Genomic DNA, 22,054 nt, shown 5'->3' on the forward strand with positions numbered 1-22,054 from the left:
TGTAGTGACTGCTGTTTGATCAGCGGAAGCTTCACTATCGCTGAGAGGGTATGAAACTCCATGCCAAGGTACGTCAGCGATTGGGCCGGTGTCAGATTTGACTTTGGAAAATTGATGATCCACCCGAAACTCTGGAGAGTCTCCAGGGTAACGTCGAGGCTGTGTTGGCATGCCTCTTGAGAGGGTGCCTTGATCAACAGATCGTCCAAGTACGGGATCACAGAATGACCCTGAGAATGGAGGACAGCTACTACAGTAGCCATAACCTTGGTGAAAACCCATGGGGCTGTTGCCAGGCCGAATGGTAGTGCCACGAACTGCAGGTGTTCGTTTTCCATGGCGAAGCGCAAGAAGCGTTGGTGCTCTGGGGCAATCGGAACGTGGAGATAAGCATCTTTGATATCGATCGATGCAAGGAAATCTCCCTGGGACATTGAGGCGATGACGGAACGGAGGGATTCCATCCGGAACCGCCTGGTCTTTACGTGTTTGTTGAGAAGTTTCAGGTCCAGGACAGGACAGAAGGACCCGTCCTTCTTTGGGACCACAAACAAGTTGGAGTAAAAACCGTGGCCCTGTTGCTGAAGAGGAACAGGGACCACCACTCCTTCTGCCTTCAGAGTGCCCAGCGCCTGCCGAAGAGCCTCGGCTCGCTCGGGAGGCGGAGAGGACCGGAAGAATCGAGTCGGGGGACGAGAGATGAACTCTATCTTGTAACCGTGAGAGAGAATGTCTCTCACCCAGCGGTCTTTTATTTGTGGCAGCCAGGTGTCGCAAAAGCGGGAGAGCCTGCCACCGACCGAGGATGCTACTAGAGGAGGTAGAAAGTCATGAGGCAGCCGCTTTGTTAGCGGTGCTCCCAATGGCCTTTTTAGGACGTGACTTAGACCGCCATGCATCAGAGTTCCTTTGTTCTTTCTGAGACCTTTTGGACGAGGAGAATTGGGACCTGCCCGCGCCTCGAAAGGACCGAAACCTCGACTGCCCTCTCCTCTGTTGGGAGAGGTTCTGCTTGGGCTGGGGTAAGGATGTATCCTTTCCCTTGGATTGTTTGATGATTTCATCCAGGCGCTCGCCAAAGAGCCTGTCGCCAGAAATTGGCAAACCGGTTAAACGCTTTTTGGAAGCGGAATCTGCCTTCCACTCCCGTAGCCACAAGGCCCTGCGGACTACTACCGAATTGGCGGTCGCAACTGCCGTACGGCTCACAGAGTCCAGGACAGCATTCATAGCGTAAGACGCAATTGCCGAGGTCTGGGAGGTAATGGAAGCCACTTGTGGGGCGGCCGCTTCAATTTTCTCTTGACCTGCTGATATAGCTTGTAGCGCCCATACGGCTGCGAATGCTGGGGCAAAAGAAGCTCCGATAGCTTCATAGATGGATTTCATCCAGAGCTCCATCTGCCTGTCAGTGGCATCCTTAAGCGAGGCCCCATCTTCCACTGCAAGTATGGATCTAGCCGCCAGTCTGGAGATTGGAGGATCCACTTTGGGACATTGAATCCAACCTTTAACCACTTCCGGGGGAAAAGGATAACGTGTATCCTTAAGGCGCTTAGAGAAACGCTTATCTGGACAAGCATGGTGATTCTGGATTGCCTCTCTGAAATCAGAGTGGTCTAGAAACATACTCTGTGTACGCTTGGGGAACCTGAAGCGAAATTTCTCCTGCTGAGAATCTGACTCCTCCGCCGGAGGGGCTGAGGGAAGAATATCCAGCAACTGATGAATGGATGCAATAAGATCATTCACTATGGCGTCCTCGTCTGGAGAATTAAGATTGAGAGCGCTCCCAGGATCAGAATCCTGATCAGCTGTTTCCGCATCATCAACCAGAGAATCCCCCCGCTGAGACCCTAAACAATATGATGTCGAGGGAAATTCTAAGCGGGCCCGCTTAGACGATCTGGGGCTAGGTTCTAAGTCCGAGCCCTCCGTCTGGGATGTATGAGATACCCCGTGAGGACATTGTTGGTCCAACTGAGGGGGGTCAGGGAACAATGATTCAACAGAGTCCCTTTGCTGAGATACCGGTCTGGACTGCAAGGCTTCTAGTATCTTAGCCATAGTCTCAGAGAGTTGATCCTTAAAGGCTGCAAACTCAGTCCCCGTCACCTGGACAGTGTCAACAGGTGGCTCCCCCTGGGCCCCTCTTAGCAGAGGATCCGGCTGAGGAAGTGTCACAGGGGTCGAACACTGCACACAATGAGGGTCAGTGGAACCTGCCGGTAGCTGGGTCTTACATGCGGCGCAGGCAACATAATAAGCCTGTGTTTTGGCACCCCTGCCTTTTATGGGCGCCATGCTATAGTTTTCCCTGAGTAACACAATAGGGTATATAGCCAGAAAGAACTGTGCTCATACAGTGTAAATTATATACAGTACACAAATAATGTACCCATACAATACAGCACCATGGGGCTAGCACCACATGTGCTGCTTACCAGCCGCCTAAGCGGTTGTGAGGCCACCAGAGACCGTGTCTGGGTCTCCCATGAATATGTCCCTCTCTGCAGCGTCGGTGGAGCTGACAGGAATGGCTGCGGCGTCCTGACGAGCTGAGGAAGCTGTGGGCGTGGCCTAGAAAGAGCGCGAAACGGGCGCTCATACTGTGCACAGTGAGGGGAGTGGAGCATGTAAATCATACTCCAGCCCTCATTGCTGCTCGCTCCGTGCAGCGTCCCGCCCTTCCCCTGCCTGTCAGGGCTGAGGGCGGGAGAAAAAAAGGGAAACTAGGCCGCAATGAAGCCGGGGACTGTAGTAATAAACGCGGCCGCCGTAAAAGCGCGGTCGCGTGAAAGTCCCCGGCGAACTACAAGTCCCAGCCGCGCCGCAGTGTCCCGTGGCAACGGCGGTCAGTGCGGTAGCCCTTACATATAAACACACTCAGCGACGCTGAGTGTGTAATGGCACATATAGGCCCGGTCAGCGCCGCGGTCCCCGGTGCACTAGCACACCCAGCAAAGCTGAGGTGATGCCGTGCGCGGTCCCCATAGGGATACAGAGTACCTTTAAGATGCAGGGCCATGTCCCTGAACGGTATCGGCTCCTATCCATCAGGCTCCACAGGAGTTGTGGATGAAGCCCGGTCTCAGTGCCTGGAGACCGATAAGATCCCACTTCACCCAGAGCCCTGAGGGGGATGGGGAAGGAAAACAGCATGTGGGCTCCAGCCTCCGTACCCGCAAGGGATACCTCAACCTTAACAACACCGCCGACAAAAGTGGGGTGAGAAGGGAGCATGCTGGGGGCCCTATATGGGCCCACTTTTCTTCCATCCGACCTAGTCAGCAGCTGCTGCTGACTAATCTGTGGAGCTGTGCTTGCATGTCTGCCTCCTTCGCACAAAGCATAAAAACTGAGGAGCCCGTGGGAGCACGGGGGGTGTATAGGCAGAAGGGAAGGGGCTTAACACTTTTAAGTGTAATACTTTGTGCTGCCTCCGGAGGCATAGCCTATACACCCAATTGTCTGGGTCTCCCAATAGAGCGAAAAAGAAATTCCATTCTTCTTTGTCGCTCCATTGGGAGACCCAGACAATTGGGACGTCCAAAAGCAGTCCCTGGGTGGGTAAAATAATACCTCGTAATAGAGCCGTAAAACGGCCCCTTCCTACAGGTGGGCAACCGCCGCCTGAAGGACTCACCTACCTAGGCTGGCATCTGCCGAAGCATAGGTATGCACCTGATAGTGTTTCGTGAAAGTGTGCAGGCTCGACCAGGTAGCCGCCTGACACACCTGCTGAGCCGTAGCCTGGTGCCGCAAAGCCCAGGACGCACCCACGGCTCTGATAGAATGGGCCTTCAGCCCTGAGGGAACCGGAAGCCCAGAAGAACGGTAGGCTTCGAGAATTGGTTCCTTGATCCACCGAGCCAGGGTTGATTTGGAAGCCTGTGACCCTTTACGCTGGCCAGCGACAAGGACAAAGAGTGCATCCGAGCGGCGCAGGGGCGCCGTACGAGAAATGTAGAGTCTGAGTGCTCTCACCAGATCTAACAAGTGCAAATCCTTTTCACATTGGTGAACTGGATGAGGACAAAAAGAAGGTAAGGAGATATCCTGATTGAGATGAAAGGGGGATACCACCTTAGGGAGAAATTCCGGAACCGGACGCAGAACCACCTTGTCCTGGTGAAACACCAGGAAAGGAGCTTTGCATGACAGCGCTGCTAGCTCAGACACTCTCCGAAGTGAAGTGACTGCTACTAGAAAAACCACTTGCTGCGAAAGGCGTGAAAGAGAAATATCCTTCATTGGCTCGAAGGGTGGTTTCTGAAGAGCCATCAGCACCCTGTTCAGATCCCAGGGTTCTAACGGACGCTTGTAAGGAGGGACTATGTGACAAACCCCCTGCAGGAACGTGCGTACCTGTGGAAGTCTGGCTAGGCGCTTCTGAAAAAACACAGAGAGCGCTGAGACTTGTCCCTTAAGGGAGCCGAGCGACAAACCCTTTTCCAATCCGGATTGAAGGAAGGAAAGAAAAGTGGGCAAGGTAAACGGCCAGGGAGAAAAACCCTGAGCAGAGCACCAGGATAAGAATATCCTCCACGTCCTGTGGTAGATCTTGGCGGACGTTGGTTTCCTAGCCTGTCTCATAGTGGCAATGACCTCTTGAGATAACACTGAAGACGCTAGGACCCAGGACTCAATGGCCACACAGTCAGGTTGAGGGCCGCAGAATTCAGATGGAAAAACGGCCCTTGAGACAGCAAGTCTGGTCGGTCTGGTAGTGCCCACGGTTGGCCCACCGTGAGATGCCACAGATCCGGGTACCACGACCTCCTCGGCCAGTCTGGAGCGACGAGGATGGCGCGGCGGCAGTCGGCCATGATCTTGCGTAACACTCTGGGCAACAGTGCCAGAGGAGGAAACACATAAGGGAGCTGAAACTGCGACCAATCCTGAACTAAGGCGTCTGCCGCCAGAGCTCTGGGATCTTGAGACCGTGCCATGAATGCCGGGACCTTGTTGTTGTGCCGGGACGCCATTAGGTCGACGTCCGGCATCCCCCAGCGGCAACAGATCTCTTGAAACACGTCCGGGTGAAGGGACCATTCCCCTGCGTCCATGCCCTGGCGACTGAGATAATCTGCTTCCCAGTTTTCTACGCCCGGGATGTGAACTGCGGCTATGGTGGAGGCTGTGGCCTCCACCCACAGCAGAATCCGCCGGACTTCCTGGAAGGCTTGCCGACTGCGTGTTCCGCCTTGGTGGTTGATGTATGCCACCGCTGTGGAGTTGTCCGACTGAATTCGGATCTGTTTGCCTTCCAGCCACGGCTGGAACGCCTTTAGGGCAAGATACACTGCCCTTATCTCCAGAACATTGATCTGAAGCGAGGACTCTGGCTGAGTCCAGGTACCCTGAGCCCTGTGGTGGAGAAAGACCGCTCCCCACCCTGACAGACTCGCATCCGTCGTGACCACCGCCCAGGATGGGGGTAGGAAGGATTTCCCCTTCGACAATGAAGTGGGAAGAAGCCACCATCGAAGGGAGGCTTTGGCTGCCTGAGAAAGGGAGACGTTCCTGTCGAGGGACGTCGACTTCCTGTCCCACTTGCGGAGAATGTCCCATTGAAGTGGACGCAGATGAAACTGCGCAAAAGGAACTGCCTCCATTGCTGCCACCATCTTCCCTAGGAAGTGCATGAGGCGCCTCAAGGGGTGTGACTGGCCTTGAAGGAGAGATTGCACCCCTGTCTGTAGTGAACGCTGTTTGTCCAGCGGAAGCTTCACTATCGCTGAGAGAGTATGAAACTCCATGCCGAGATATGTCAGTGATTGGGCCGGTGTCAGATTTGACTTTGGAAAATTGATGATCCACCCGAATCTCTGGAGAGTCTCCAGAGCAATGTTCAGGCTGTGTTGGCATGCCACTCGAGAGGGTGCCTTGACAAGCAGATCGTCTAAGTAAGGGATCACCGAGTGTCCCTGAGAGTGTAGGATTGCCACCACTGTTGCCATGACCTTGGTGAAAACAATCGGTACGTGGAGATAAGCATCTTTGATGTCGATTGATGCTAGGAAATCTCCTTGGGACATTGAGGCGATGACGGAGCGGAGCGATTCCATCCGGAACCGCCTGGTTTTTACGTGTTTGTTGAGCAGTTTTAGGTCCAGAACAGGACGGAAAGATCCGTCCTTTTTTGGCACCACAAACAAGTTGGAGTAAAAACCGTGACCCTGTTGCTGAAAAGGAACCGGGATCACCACTCCTTCTGCCTTCAGAGTGCTCACCGCCTGCAGAAGAGCATCGGCTCGCTCGGGGGGCGGAGATGTTCTGAAGAATCGAGTCAGAGGACGAGAGCTGAACTCTATCCTGTAACCGTGAGACAGAATGTCTCTCACCCAACGGTCTTGTACCTGTGGCAGCCAGGCGTCGCAAAAGCGGGAGAGCCTGCCACCGACCGAGGATGCGGTGTGAGGAGGCCGTAAGTCATGAGGAGGCCGCTTTGGGAGCGGTTCCTCCGGCGGTCTTTTTAGGACGTGACTTAGACCGCCATGAATCGGAGTTCGTCTGACCCTTCTGTGGCCTGTTGGACGAGGAGAATTGAGACCTGCCCGCGGGCCGAAAGGACCGAAACCTCGATTGTACCTTCCGTTGTTGAGGTCTATTTGGTTTGGACTGGGGTAAGGATGAGTCCTTTCCCTTGGATTGTTTAATGATTTCATCCAATCGCTCACCAAACAGGCGGTCGCCAGAAAATGGCAAACCGGTTAAGAACTTTTTGGAAGCAGAGTCTGCCTTCCATTCACGTAGCCACATGGCCCTGCGGACTGCCACCGAATTGGCGGATGCTACCGCCGTACGGCTCGCAGAGTCCAGGACAGCATTAATGGCGTAGGACGCAAACGCCGACGCCTGAGAGGTTAAGGACACCACTTGCGGAGCAGACGTACGAGTGACTGTATTAATCTGCGCCTGACAAGCTGAGATAGCTTGGAGTGCCCATACGGCTGCGAATGCCGGAGCAAAGGACGCGCCGATAGCTTCATAGATGGATTTCAACCAGAGCTCCATCTGCCTGTCAGTGGCATCTTTGAGTGAAGCCCCATCTTCCACTGCAAGTATGGATCTAGCCGCCAGTCTGGAGACTGGAGGATCCACCTTAGGACACTGAGTCCAGCCCTTGACAACGTCAGGGGGGAAGGGATAACGTGTATCCTTAAGGCGCTTGGAAAAACGCTTATCTGGACAAGCTCGGTGTTTCTGGACTGTATCTCTGAAGTCAGAGTGATCCAGAAACGTACTCATTGTACGCTTGGGAAACCTGAAACGGAATTTCTCCTGCTGAGAAGCTGACTCCTCAATTGGAGGAGCTGGGGGAGAAAGATCCAACACCTGATTGATGGACGCTATAAGGTCATTCACTATGGCGTCACCTTCAGGTGTATCTAGGTTGAGAGCGGCCTCAGGATCAGAATCCTGATCTGCTACCTCCGCTTCATCATCCAGAGAGTCCTCCTACTGAGACCCTGAGCAGTGTGATGAAGTCGAGGGAAGCTCCCAGCGAGCCCGCTTAGGCGGCCTGGGACTGCGGTCTGTGTCAGAGACCTCACCTTGGGACCTATGAGTCACCCCAGGAGCACTTTGCTGTTCCAATTGAGGGGGACCAGGGGTCAATGATTCAACAGTGCCCGGGGCCTGTGTTACCGGCCTGGACTGCAAGGCTTCTAGTATCTTAGCAGACCATTTATCCATAGTCTCAGAAAGTTTGTCAGCGAATACTGCAAACTCCGTCCCTGTCACCTGGACAGTGGTAGCAGGTGGTTCCACCTGGGCCACCAGTGGCAGAGGCTCCGCTGAGTAAGTGCCACAGGGGCCGAGCATTGCACACAATGAGGGTAGGTGGAACCTGCCGGTAGTATAGCCGCACATGAGGTACAGGTTGCAAAGTAAGCCTGTGCTTTGGCACCCTTGCTTTTTGCGGACGACATGCTGTTGTCTCCTCTGAGTACAATCCGGGAGGGTATATAGCCAAAAATCAACAGTGCGACCGTACAGAGTAAATGTATAGCATATAAGCATATATATATATATATATATATATATATACACACATACACTTCGGCACCCAGGGGGGCCAGCACCTAGAAACAGGTGCTGCTTACCGACCGCCCAAAGCGGTTGTGTGACCACCAGATTCCCTGCCTGGGCCTCCCAGAGCCGTGTTGTCTCTCCTCTCCAGCTTCAGAAGTGCTGAAAGGAATGGCTGCCGGCGTTCTGAGAGGAGGAGGGGGCCGTGGGCGTGCCCTAGAAAGTGCGGGAATCTGGTGCCCCACGGTGGTCAGTGAGGGGGGAGGAGGATACAGAGTATGCTCCAGCCCTCAGCGCTGACGTCCTGTGCAGCGTCCCTCCCTTCCCCTGACTGGCAGGCCCGGGGGCGGGAATATGCGGTACTAGGCCGCAGAAGCCGGGGACTAAAGTTATAAGCGTGGCCGGCAAACAAGCGCGGTCAGCGCGGTAGTCCCGGCGCACTAACACACCCAGCAGTGCTGCAGCGTGTATGACACAAGCGCTCCATGCGCCATCCCCAAGGGGACACAGAGTACCTCACAGTAGCAGGGCCTTGTCCCTGACTATACCCAGCTCCTGTCCAGCAGATTCCCCAGGGGCTGCGGAGGGAGCACGGTCCCAGTGCCTGGAGACCGATTAGGATCCCACTTCACCCAGAGCCCTTAAGGGATGGGGAAGGAAGAAGGGAATTTTGTTACTTACCGTAAATTCCTTTTCTTCTAGCTCCTATTGGGAGACCCAGACGATTGGGGTGTATAGCACTGCCTCCGGAGGCCACACAAAGCATTACACTAAAAAGTGTAAGGCCCCTCCCCTTCTGGCTATACACCCCCAGTGGGATCACTGGCTCACCAGTTTTAGTGCAAAAGCAAGAAGGAGGAAAGCCAATAACTGGTTTAAACAAATTCACTCCGAAGTAACATCGGAGAACTGAAAACCATTCAACATGAACAACATGTGGACCCGAAAAACAACCAAAAATCCCGAAGGACAACAGGGCGGGTGCTGGGTCTCCCAAAAGGAGCTAGAAGAAAAGGAATTTACGGTAAGTAACAAAATTCCCTTCTTCTTCGGCGCTCCATTGGGAGACCCAGACGATTGGGACGTCCAAAAGCTGTCCCTGGGTGGGTAAAGAAATACCTCATGTTAGAGCTGCAAAGACAGCCCTCCCCTACGGGGAGACAACTGCCGCCTGCAGGACTCTTCTACCTAGGCTGGCGTCCGCCGAAGCATAGGTATGCACCTGATAATGTTTGGTGAAAGTGTGCAGACTCGACCAGGTAGCTGCCTGGCACACCTGTTGAGCCGTAGCCTGGTGTCGTAATGCCCAGGACGCACCCACGGCTCTGGTAGAATGGGCCTTCAGCCCTGATGGAACCGGAAGCCCAGCAGAACGGTAGGCTTCAAGAATTGGTTCTTTGATCCATCGAGCCAGGGTGGCTTTGGAAGCCTGCGACCCTTTGCGCTTACCAGCGACAAGGACAAAGAGTGCATCCGAGCGGCGCAGGGGCGCCGTGCGGGAAATGTAGATTCTGAGTGCTCTCACCAGATCCAACAAATGTAAATCCTTTTCATACCGATGCACTGCATGAGGACAAAACGAAGGCAAAGAGATATCCTGATTAAGATGAAAAGAGGATACCACCTTAGGGAGAAACTCCTGAATGGGGCGCAGCACTACCTTGTCCTGGTGGAACACCAGGAAAGGAGCTTTGGAAGACAGCGCTGCTAGTTCAGACACTCTCCGAAGAGACGTGACCGCTACCAGAAAGGCCACTTTCTGTGAGAGTCGAGAAAGTGACACATCCCTCAGAGGCTCGAAGGGCGGCTTCTGGAGAGCAACAAAGACCTTGTTTAGATCCCACGGATCTAACGGCCGCCTGTACGGAGGTACGATATGACAAACCCCCTGCAGGAACGTGCGCACCTGAGAAAGTCGTGCTATACGCTTCTGAAAAAACACGGATAGCGCCGAGACTTGCCCTTTAAGGGAGCCTAGCGACAAGCCCTTTTCCAACCCAGATTGCAGGAAGGAAAGAACGACAGGTAACGCGAATGGCCAGGGGGATACTCCTTGTGCAGAGCACCAGGATAAGAAAATCTTCCACGTTCTGTGGTAGATCTTAGCAGAAGTGGACTTCCTAGCCTGTCTCATGGTGGCCACGACCCCTTGGGGTAATCCTGAAGACGCTAGGATCCAGGACTCAATGGCCACACAGTCAGGTTCAGGGCCGCAGAATTCCGATGGAAAAACGGCCCTTGGGACAGTAAGCCTGGACGGTCTGGTAGTGCCCACGGTTGGCCGACCGTGAGATGCCACAGATCCGGGTACCACGACCTCCTCGGCCAGTCTGGGGCGACGAGTATGACGCGGCCGCAATCGGATCTGATCTTGCGTAACACTCTGGGCAAGAGTGCCAGAGGTGGAAACACATAAGGGAGCCGGAACTGCGACCAATCTTGCACTAAGGCGTCTGCCGCCAGAGCTCTTTGATCGCGAGACCGCGCTATGAAGGTCGGAACCTTGTTGTTGTGCCGAGACGCCATTAGGTCGACGTCCGGCACCCCCCAGCGGCGGCAGATTTCCTGAAACACGTCCGGGTGAAGGGACCATTCCCCTGCGTCCATGCCCTGGTGACTGAGGAAGTCTGCTTCCCAGTTTTCTACGCCCGGGATGTGAACTGCTGATATGGTGGATGCTTTTTCCTCCACCCACATCAGAATCCGCCTGACTTCCTGGAAGGCTTGCCGACTGCGTGTCCCTCCTTGGTGGTTGATGTATGCCACCGCTGTGGAGTTGTCCGACTGAATTCGGATCTGCTTTCCTTCCAGCCACTGCTGGAAGGCTAATAGGGCAAGATACACTGCCCTGATTTCCAGAACATTGATCTGAAGGGTGGACTCCTGCTGAGCCCACGTCCCTTGAGCCCTGTGGTGGAGAAAAACTGCTCCCCACCCTGACAGACTCGCGTCTGTCGTGACCACTGCCCAGGATGGGGGCAGGAATGATCTTCCCTGCGATAATGAGGTGGGAAGAAGCCACCATTGCAGAGTCCTTGGCCGTCTGAGAAAGGGAGACTTTCCTGTCCAGGGAAGTTGTCTTCCCGTCCCATTGGCGGAGAATGTCCCATTGAAGTGGGCGCAGATGAAACTGCGCGAACGGGACTGCCTCCATTGCTGCCACCATCTTCCCTAGGAAGTGCATGAGGCGCCTTAAGGAGTGCGACTGACCGTGAAGGAGAGACTGCACCCCTGTCTGTAGTGACCGCTGCTTGTCCAGCGGAAGCTTCACTATCGCTGAGAGAGTATGAAACTCCATGCCAAGATACATTAGTGATTGAGTCGGTGCCAGGTTTGACTTTGAAAAGTTGATGATCCACCCGAAAGTCTGGAGAGTCTCCAGCGCAACATTCAGGCTGTGTTGGCATGCCTCTTGAGAGGGTGCTTTGACAAGTAGATCGTCTAAGTAAGGGATCACCGAATGTCCCTGAGAATGCAAGACTGCTACCACTGCCGCCATGACCTTGGTGAAAGCCCGTGGGGCTGTCGCCAGACCAAATGGCAGAGCTACGAACTGGAGATGGTCGTCTCCTATCACGAAACGTAAAAAACGTTGGTGCTCTGTAGCAATCGGCACGTGGAGATAAGCATCTTTGATGTCTATTGATGCAAGGAAATCTCCTTGAGACATTGAGGCAATGACTGAGCGGAGGGATTCCATCCGGAACCGTCTGGCGTTCACATGCTTGTTGAGCAGCTTTAGGTCCAGAACAGGACGAAACGAGCCGTCCTTTTTTGGAACCACAAAGAGATTGGAGTAAAAACCTTGCCCTTGTTCCTGCAGAGGAACAGGGATCACCACTCCTTCTGCTTTTAGTGAGCACACCGCCTGCAGAAGGGCATCTGCTCGGTCGGGATGTGGGGAGGTTCTGAAGAACCGAGGCGGAGGACGAGAACTGAACTCTATCCTGTACCCGTGAGACAAAATGTCTGTTACCCACCGGTCTTTGACCTGTGGCAGCCAAATGTCGCAAAAGCGGGAGAGCCTGCCACCGACCGAGGATGCGGAGGGATGAGGCCGAAAGTCATGAGGCAGCCGCCTTGGAAGCGGTTCCTCCGGTTGCTTTCTTGGGGCGTGAGTGAGCCCGCCAGGAATCTGAGCTCCTTTGCTCCTTCTGAGTCCCTTTGGACGAGGAGAATTGGGTCTTGCCGGAGCCTCGAAAGGACCGAAACCTCGACTGCCACTTCCTCTGTTGAGGTTTGCTTGATCTGGGCTGGGGTAAGGAGGAGTCTTTACCCTTGGATTGTTTAATGATTTCAGCCAATTGTTCACCAAACAGTCTATCTACAGATAGTGGCAAGCTGGTCAAACATTTTTTGGAAGCAGAATCCGCTTTCCATTCCTTTAACCACAAGGCTCTGCGCAAAACCACAGAGTTGGCAGACGCCATTGAGGTACGGCTTGTAGAGTCCAGGACAGCGTTGATAGCGTAAGTCGCAAACGCAGACATTTGCGAGGTTAGGGACGCCACTCGCGGCACTGCTGGACGTATGATAGAGTCCACCTGTGCCAGACCAGCTGAAATAGCTTGGAGTGCCCACACGGCCGCGAATGCTGGAGCAAACGACGCGCCGATAGCTTCATAGACAGACTTTAACCAAAGGTCCATCTGTCTGTCATTGGCATCTTTAAGTGAAGCCCCATCCTCCACTGCGACTATGGATCTAGCCGCAAGCCTGGAGATTGGGGGGTCCACCTTTGGACACTGGGTCCAGCGTTTGACCACGTCAGGGGGAAAGGGATAACGTGTATCCTTAAGACGTTTGGAGAAACGCTTGTCTGGGTAAGCATGGTGTTTCTGGACTGATTCTCTGAAGTCAGAGTGGTCCAGAAAAGTACTCAGTTTACGCTTGGGATACCGGAACTGGAACTTCTCCTGCTGTGCAGCTGCCTCCTCTGCAGAAGGGGCAGGGGGAGAAATTTCCAATAGACTATTGATGGCCGCTATAAGGTCATTTACCATGGCGTCACCATCAGGAGTATCCAGATTGAGAGCGGTCTCAGGATTAGACTCCTGATCACCCTCCTCTGTCTCATCATGTAGAGACTCTTCTCGCTGAGACCCTGATCCGCGTGATGACGTGGAGGGTCTCTCCCAGCGAGCACGCTTAGGCTGCCTGGGACTGTCATCTGAATCAGAGCCGTCAGGCTGAGATGCCTGGGACCCCCTTGAAGCACGGATTAACTCCAACTGAGGGGGACCGGGGAACGTTGCCGCAGCAGTGTCCATGGTCTGAGTAACTGGCCTGGCCTGCAAGGTCTCTAGGATCTTTGTCATAGTGACAGACATCTTGTCAGCAAAAACTGCAAACTCTGTCCCCGTCACCGGGACAGGGTTCACCGGCGACTCTGCCTGGGCCACTACCACCATAGGCTCTGGCTGACGAAGTGGCACAGGGACCGAACATTGCACACAATGGGGGTCATTGTAACCTGCCGGTAGATCAGCCCCACAAGCGGCACAAGCAGCGTATACAGCCTGTGTCTTGGCACCCTTGCGTTTTGCGGATGACATGTTGTCGTCTCCTCAGAGCAAGATAGGGTATACAGCCAAGAAGCGACCTTACAGTGCAATATATATAAACATATATATATGGTATAGAGAAAAAAAGGTACACCAAAATAACACTGTGGCACTAGTGGGGCCAGCACTAAAGTGCTGCTTACCGCCCGCTTAACGCGGGTGTGTGGTCGCCAGAAATCCCTTGTCTGGGTCTCCCAGAGCCTGTGTCCGTTCTCCAGCCAGACTGCATGTAGGAATGGCTGCCGGCGTCCTATGGAGAGGGGCGGGCCCTGGGCGTGTGCAGACAAAGAGCGGGAAGCCTGCGTCCCACTGTGCTCAGTGAGAGGGCTGGAGCATGTAAATAAGACTCCAGCCCTCGGCGCTGATTAATCGTACAGCGTCTCTCCCTTGCCCTGATTGACAGGGTGGGGGCGGGAACGAAGCGGAGCTAGGCCGCAGAAGCCGGGGACTAAATTTATAAGCGACGCCGTCGTAAAAGCACGGTCGGCGCTAAGTCCCCGGCGCACTACAAGTCGCAGCCGCGCCGCCGCTCCAGGGGCGGCCAGCGCGGCAGTCCCCAACACATAAAGTCACTCAGACAAACTGTAGTGACTGTAACCCCAGCGTGCAGCGCTACTGTCCCCGGCGCACTAGCACACCCAGCAAGTCTGGAACGTGCGCGGCCTGTTTGGGACACAGAGTACCTGAATGTCGCAGGGCCTTGTCCCTGAACGGTACCCAGCTCCGTATCCAGCAGGTTCCATGGGTCTGTGGATGGAGCCCGGCCTCAGGGCTTGGGGGCCGGTAAGATCCCACTTCCTCAGAGCCCCTCAGGGGGATGGGGAAGGAAAGCAGCATGTGGGCTCCAGCCTCCGTACCCACAATGGGTACCTCAACCTTAACAAACACCGCCGACATAAAGTGGGGTGAGAAGGGAGCATGCTGGGGGCCCTAGTATGGGCCCTCTTTTCTTCCATCCGACATAGTCAGCAGCTGCTGCTGACTAAACAGTGGAGCTATGCGTGGATGTCTGACCTCCTTCGCACAAAGCAGAAAACTGGTGAGCCAGTGATCCCACTGGGGGTGTATAGCCAGAAGGGGAGGGGCCTTACACTTTTTAGTGTAATGCTTTGTGTGGCCTCCGGAGGCAGTACTATACACCCCAATCGTCTGGGTCTCCCAATGGAGCGCCGAAGAAAACAGCATGTGGCTCCTGCCTATGTACCCGCAATGGGTACCTCAACCTTAACAGCACCGCCGACCAGAGTGGGGTGAGAAGGGAGCATGCCGGGGGCCCTGTTATGGGCCCTCTTTTCTTCCATCCGACATAGTCAGCAGCTGCTGCTGACTAAGATGTGGAGCTATGCGTGCATGTGTGCCTCCTTCGCACAAAGCAAAAAACTGAGGAGCCCGTGAGGCACGGGGGGTGTATAGGCAGAAGGGGAGGGGCTTTACACTTTTAAGTGTAATACTTTGTGTGGCCTCCGGAGGCAGAAGCTATACACCCAATTGTCTGGGTCTCCCAATGGAGCGACAAAGAAATAGCAATGACGTCAGTGTGGATGTGGAATGCATTCACACAGCAGGTTCCTTTATGTTGCCTTTAGGTAATGCCTCACAAGGTGACCATGTATATAATTATTAGCAACAAAAATAAAAATGAAGTCCGTGTATGGAGAATTTAACTGTATTTACATGTTATACATTAAACAAGCAATACACTTAAGATTCATCCAGTAACAGCATTTCTCCTTACTTACCACCAGCCAACATGGCAGTCAGGACTATTCCACAGGACCAGACATCCACAGGCTCCGCATGAAACCCCCTCGTTTTAATGAGCTCAGGAGCCACGTACGGCAGCGTCCCACACATCTTGTTCAACAGGCGCTCACGACCATTATGTCTAAAGACCGTGGCTAATCCAAAATCTGAGATCTTCAGCTGATCTATATAATAAAAAATAAATATCAAACCAACAAGAAGATATTAGGTTAACCAATACTCTAAAGCCTTCAATACACATCTGTCCGACAACTCTCCGCCCCAACTCACCCACGCACCGGAACAAGACCAGCGGCTCTGGACAACTTAAGGCCTCCATGTACATTATACTAAAAAAAGGTCTACATATTAAAGGAAATTCAGAGGATATTACCATGGAGTTTTTTTTCCTTCAAGAAGAATTTTGAAGTAGATCCACCCCAATCAACACAGCAAAAAACCACTTCAAGGGTATGTGCAAACAATGTCTAATTCAGGTGGGAACACTTCATAACCCACCTGAAGAGGCGCTAAATAAACTCTAAAAAGAATGAACATTCACATTTACACAAGACAGCGATTTTCTGTGTTTTGAGCTTCATTTTTAACCGCTTTAAGTTTTCCCAAAGATGTGACACAGTTAAAAGAAGTGGCCGACCAATCTTCTGGAGGCTCATGCCTGGAGCCGCTCACTAGCTTATACAAGAGACACAAAAAAAAACATCAAGGGGCCAAATATATAGCATAAAGCACTAAAAAAATACAAATAAAAGAAAAAAAGAAAAAAGAGGCAGTCATGTCCTGAGGTGTTTTCCTCCTGAAACACGTGGCAGCATAGTGCACGTCTAAAAGAGGTCATGCGCACATATTCTAGCATTTGTGTTTAGGAAGCTGTAATATATTTTAGAGCTCGTGTGTTTATGGCCACAATAAAAAAAAAAAGAAGGGAATTTTGTTTACTTACCGTAAATTCCTTTTCTTCTAGCTCCAATTGGGAGACCCAGACAATTGGGTGTATAGGCTATGCCTCCGGAGGCCGCACAAAGTATTAAACTTAAAAGTGTAAAGCCCCTCCCCTTCTGCCTATACACCCCCCGTGCTCCCACGGGCTCCTCAGTTTTGGTGCAAAAGCAAGAAGGAGGAAAGGAATTATAAACTGGTTTAAAGTAACTTCAATCCGAAGGAATATCGGAGAACTGAAACCATTCAACATGAACAACATGTGTACACAAAAAAACAGGGGCGGGCGCTGGGTCTCCCAATTGGAGCTAGAAGAAAAGGAATTTACGGTAAGTAAACAAAATTCCCTTCTTCTTTGTCGCTCCATTGGGAGACCCAGACAATTGGGACATCCAAAAGCAGTCCCTGGGTGGGTAAAATAATACCTCGTAATAGAGCCGTAAAACGGCCTCTTCCTACAGGTGGGCAACCGCCGCCTGAAGGACTCGTCTACCTAGGCTGGCATCCGCCGAAGCATAGGTATGCACCTGATAGTGTTTCGTGAAAGTGTGCAGGCTCGACCAGGTAGCCGCCTGACACACCTGCTGAGCCGTAGCCTGGTGCCTCAAAGCCCAGGACGCGCCCACGGCTCTGGTAGAATGGGCCTTCAGCCCTGAGGGAACCGGAAGCCCAGCCGAACGGTAGGCTTCGAGAATTGGCTCCTTGATCCACCGAGCCAGGGTTGATTTGGAAGCCTGTGACCCTTTACGCTGGCCAGCGACAAGGACAAAGAGTGCATCCGAGCGGCGCAGAGGCGCCGTACGAGAAATGTAGAGTCTGAGTGCTCTCACCAAATCTAACAAGTGCAAATCCTTTTCACATTGGTGAACTGGATGAGGACAAAAAGAAGGTAAGGAGATATCCTGATTGAGATGAAAGGGGGATACCACCTTAGGGAGAAATTCCGGAACCGGACGCAGAACCACCTTGTCCTGGTGAAAAACCAGGAAAGGGGCTTTGCATGACAGCGCTGCTAGCTCAGACACTCTCCGAAGTGAAGTGACTGCTACTAGAAAAAACACTTTCTGCGAATGTCGTGAGAGGGAAATATCTCTCATTGGCTCGAATGGTGGTTTCTGAAGAACCATCAGCACCCTGTTCAGATCCCAGGGTTCTAACGGCCGCTTGTAAGGAGGGACGATGTGACAAACCCCCTGCAGGAACGTGCGTACCTGTGGAAGCCTGGCTAGGCGCTTCTGGAAAAACACCGAGAGCGCTGAGACTTGTCCCTTAAGGGAGCCGAGCGACAAACCCTTTTCCAGTCCAGATTGAAAGAAGGACAGAAAAGTGGGCAAGGCAAAAGGCCAGGGAGAAAAACCCTGAGCAGAGCACCACGACAGGAAAATTTTCCACGTCCTGTGGTAGATCTTGGCGGACGTTGGTTTCCTAGCCTGTGTCATAGTGGCAATGACGTCTTGAGATAACCCTGAAGACGCTAGGATCCAGGACTCAATGGCCACACAGTCAGGTTGAGGGCCGCAGAATTCAGATGGAAAAACGGCCCTTGAGATAGCAAGTCTGGTCGGTCTGGTAGTGCCCACGGTTGGCCGACCGTGAGATGCCACAGATCCGGGTACCACGACCGCCTCGGCCAGTCTGGAGCGACGAGGATGACGCGGCGGCAGTCGGCCCTGATCTTGCGTAACACTCTGGGCAACAGTGCCAGCGGAGGAAACACATAAGGGAGCTGAAACTGCGACCAATCCTGAACTAAGGCGTCTGCCGCCAGAGCTCTGGGATCTTGAGACCGTGCCATGAACACCGGTACCTTGTTGTTGTGCCGGGACGCCATGAGGTCGACGTCCGGCACCCCCCAGTGGCAACAGATCTCCTGAAACACGTCCGGGTGAAGGGACCATTCCCCTGCGTCCATGCCCTGGCGACTGAGATAATCTGCTTCCCAGTTTTCCACGCCTGGAATGTGAACTGCAGAGATGGTGGAGGCCGTGGCTTCCACCCACATCAAAATCCGCCGGACTTCCTGGAAGGCTTGCCGACTGCGTGTGCCGCCTTGGTGATTGATGTATGCCACCGCTGTGGAATTGTCCGACTGAATTCTGATCTGCTTGCCTTCCAGCCACTGCTGGAACGCCTTCAGGGCAAGATACACTGCCCATATTTCCAGAACATTGATCTGAAGCGAGGACTCTTGCTGGGTCCACGTACCCTGAGCCCTGTGGTGGAGAAAAACCGCTCCCCACCCTGACAGACTCGCGTCCGTCGTGACCACCTCCCAGGATGGGGGTAGGAAGGATTTCCCCTTCGATAACGAAGTGGGAAGAAGCCACCACCGAAGGGAAGCTTTGGTCGCCTGAGAGAGGGAGACGTTCCTGTCGAGGGACGTCGGCTTCCTGTCCCATTTGCGTAGGATGTCCCATTGAAGTGGACGCAGGTGAAACTGCGCGAACGGAACTGCCTCCATTGCTGCCACCATCTTCCCCAGGAAGTGCATGAGGTGCCTCAAGGGGTGTGACTGGCCTTGAAGGAGAGATTGTACCCCTGTCTGTAGTGACTGCTGCTTGATCAGTGGAAGCTTCACTATCGCTGAGAGGGTATGAAACTCCATGCCAAGATATGTCAGCGATTGGGCCGGTGTCAGATTTGACTTTGGAAAATTGATGATCCACCCGAAACTCTGGAGAGTCTCCAGGGTAGCGTCGAGGCTGTGTTAGCATGCCTCTAGAGAGGGTGCCTTGATCAACAGATCGTCCAAGTACGGGATCACCGAGTGACCCTGAGAGTGGAGGACCGCTACTACAGTAGCCATAACCTTGGTGAAAACCCGTGGGGCTGTTGCTAGGCCGAACGGCAGTGCCACGAACTGCAGGTGTTCGTTTTCTATGGCGAAGCGCAAGAAGCGCTGGTGCTCTGGAGCAATCGGTACGTGGAGATATGCATCCTTGATATCGATCGATGCAAGGAAATCTCCTTGGGACATTGAGGCGATGACGGAGCGGAGGGATTCCATCCGGAACCGCCTGGTCTTTACGTGTTTGTTGAGAAGTTTCAGGTCCAGGACAGGACGGAAAGACCCGTCCTTCTTTGGGACCACAAACAAGTTGGAGTAAAAACCGTGACCCCGTTGCTGAATAGGAACAGGGACCACCACTCCTTCTGCCTTCAGAGTGCCCAGCGCCTGCAGAAGAGCCTCGGCTCGCTCGGGAGGCGGGGATGACCTGAAGAATCGAGTCGGGGGACGAGAGGTGAACTCTATCTTGTAACCGTGAGACAGAATGTCTCTCACCCAACGGTCTTTTACCCGTGGCAGCCAGGTGTCGCAAAAGCGGGAGAGCCTGCCACCGACCGAAGATGCGGAGTGGGGAGGCCGAAAGTCATGAGGAAGCCGCTTTGGTAGCGGCACCTCCGGTGGCCTTTTTAGGACGTGACTTAGACCGCCATGCATCAGAGTTCCTTTGATCTTTCTGAGGCCTTGTGGACGAGGAGAATTGGGACCTGCCCGCGCCCCGAAAGGACCGAAAACTCGACTGCCCCCTCCTCTGTTGGGGTATTTTCGGTTTGGGCTGGGGTAAGGATGTATCCTTTCCCTTGGATTGTTTGATGATTTCATCCAAACGCTCGCCAAACAATCGGTCGCCAGAAATTGGCAAACTGGTTAAGCGCTTTTTGGAAACAGAATCTGCCTTCCATTCCCGTAGCCACAAGGCCCTGCGGAGTACCACCGAATTGGCGGCTGCAACCGCCGTACGGCTCGCAGAGTCCAGAACAGCATTAATAGCGTAAGACGCAAATGCCGAAGTCTGTGTGGTTATGGACGCCACCTGTGGCGCGGACGTGCGTGTGGCTGCGTCGATTTGCGCTTGACCTGCTGAGATAGCTTGCAGCGCCCATACGGCTGCGAATGCTGGGGCAAAAGAAGCGCCGATAGCTTCATAGATGGATTTCAACCAGAGCTCCATCTGCCTGTCAGTGGCATCTTTGAGTGACGCCCCATCTTCCACTGCAAGTATGGATCTAGCTGCCAGTCTGGAGATTGGAGGATCCACCTTGGGACACTGAGCCCAACTTTTGACCACGTCAGGGGGAAAGGGATAACGTGTATCCTTAAGGCGCTTAGAAAAACGCTTATCTGGACAAGCATGGTGATTCTGGACTGCCTCTCTGAAATCAGAGTGGTCCAGAAACATACTCGGTGTACGCTTGGGAAACCTGAAACGGAATTTCTCCTGCTGGGAAGCTGACTCCTCCACCGGAGGAGCTGAGGGAGAAATATCCAACATACGATTGATGGACGCAATAAGATCGTTCACTATGGCGTCCCCGTCCGGAGTATCAAGATTGAGAGCGGCCTCAGGATCAGAATCCTGATCAGCTGTGTCCGCATCATCAACCAGAGATTCCCCCCGCTGAGACCCTGAACAATATGAGGATGTCAAGGGAATTGTCAAGCGAGCTCGCTTAGTCGGTCTGGGGCTGGGGTCTGTGTCAGAACCCTCAGCCTGGGATCCATGAGACACCCCAGGAGGACATTGTTGGTCCAACTGATGTGGGCCAGGGGACAAAGATTCAACAGAGTCCCTGTGCTGAGATACCGGCCTGGACTGCAAGGCTTCTAGTATCTTAGCCATAGTCTCAGAGAGTTTTGCAAACTCTGTCCCCGTCACCTGAACAGTGTCAGCAGGTGGCTCCCCCTGGGCCCCCCTTAGCAGAGGCTCTAGCTGAGTAAGTGCCACAGGGGCCGAACAGTGCACACAATGAGGGTCAGTGGAACCTGTCGGTAGCGGGGTCATACATGCGGCGCAGGCAGCATAATAAGCCTGTGTTTTGGCACCCCTGCCTTTCGTGGGCGCCATGCTATTATCTTCCCTGAGTAACACAATAGGGTATATAGCCAGAAATCAACTGTGCACCATACAGTGTAAAATATGTATACCATAAACATATAATGTTACACTACTGCACAATGGGGCTAGCACCACAGGTGCTGCTTACCACCCGCTTAAAGCGGTTGTGAGGCCACCAGAGTCCCTGCCTGAGTCTCCCAGACTTTGTCCCCCTCTGTAGCGTCCAAGGAGCTGACAGGAATGGCTGCCGGCGTCCTGAGGAGAGGTGGGAGCCGTGGGCGTGGCTCAGAAAGAGCGGGAACTGGTGCCTGCACTGTGCACAGTGAGGGGAGTGGAGTATGCAAAGCATGCTCCAGCCCTCAGTGCTGCTCGTTCTGTGCAGCGTCCCGCCCTTCCCCTGCCTGTCAGGGCTGTGGGCGGGAGGAAAGGAAACTAGGCCGCAAAAAGCCGGGGACTCTAGTAATAAACGCGGCCGCCGTAAAAGCGCGGCCGGCGCGAAAGTCCCCGGCGCACTACAAGTCCCAGCCGCGCCGCAGTGTTTCTCTGGCAGCGGCGGTTAGTGCGGCAGTCCCTATACATAAACACACTCAGCAGCGCTGAGTGTGTAATGGCACATATTAACCCGGTCAGCGCCGCGGTCCCCGGTGCACTAGCACACCCAGCAAAGCTGGAGTGTTGCTGTGCGCGGTCCCCACGGGGACACAGAGTACCTCCAAGTAGCAGGGCCATGTCCCTGAACGATACCCGGCTCCTATCCAGCAGTCTCCCAGGAGTTGTGGATGAAGCACGGTCTCAGTGCCTGGAGACCGATAGGATCCCACTTCACCAGAGCCCTGAGGGGGATGGGGAAGGAAAGCAGCATGTGGGCTCCAGCCTCCGTACCCGCAATGGATACCTCAACCTTAACTA

General features: G+C 53.7%; 1 protein-coding gene across 1 annotated transcript in view; it reads right to left on the reverse strand.

Moving 5' to 3' along the window:
• CHEK1 (checkpoint kinase 1) overlaps window positions 1-22,054 on the reverse strand; it is a 72,102-nt gene that overhangs the window by 37,602 nt on the left and 12,446 nt on the right. Inside the window, 1 exon segment of the mRNA XM_075328909.1 lies at window positions 15,341-15,529. Within this exon segment, the coding sequence (XP_075185024.1) occupies window positions 15,341-15,529 (189 nt within the window).

This window comes from Anomaloglossus baeobatrachus, chromosome 11 (assembly GCF_048569485.1).
Source record: "Anomaloglossus baeobatrachus isolate aAnoBae1 chromosome 11, aAnoBae1.hap1, whole genome shotgun sequence".
Lineage (NCBI taxonomy): Eukaryota > Metazoa > Chordata > Amphibia > Anura > Aromobatidae > Anomaloglossus > Anomaloglossus baeobatrachus.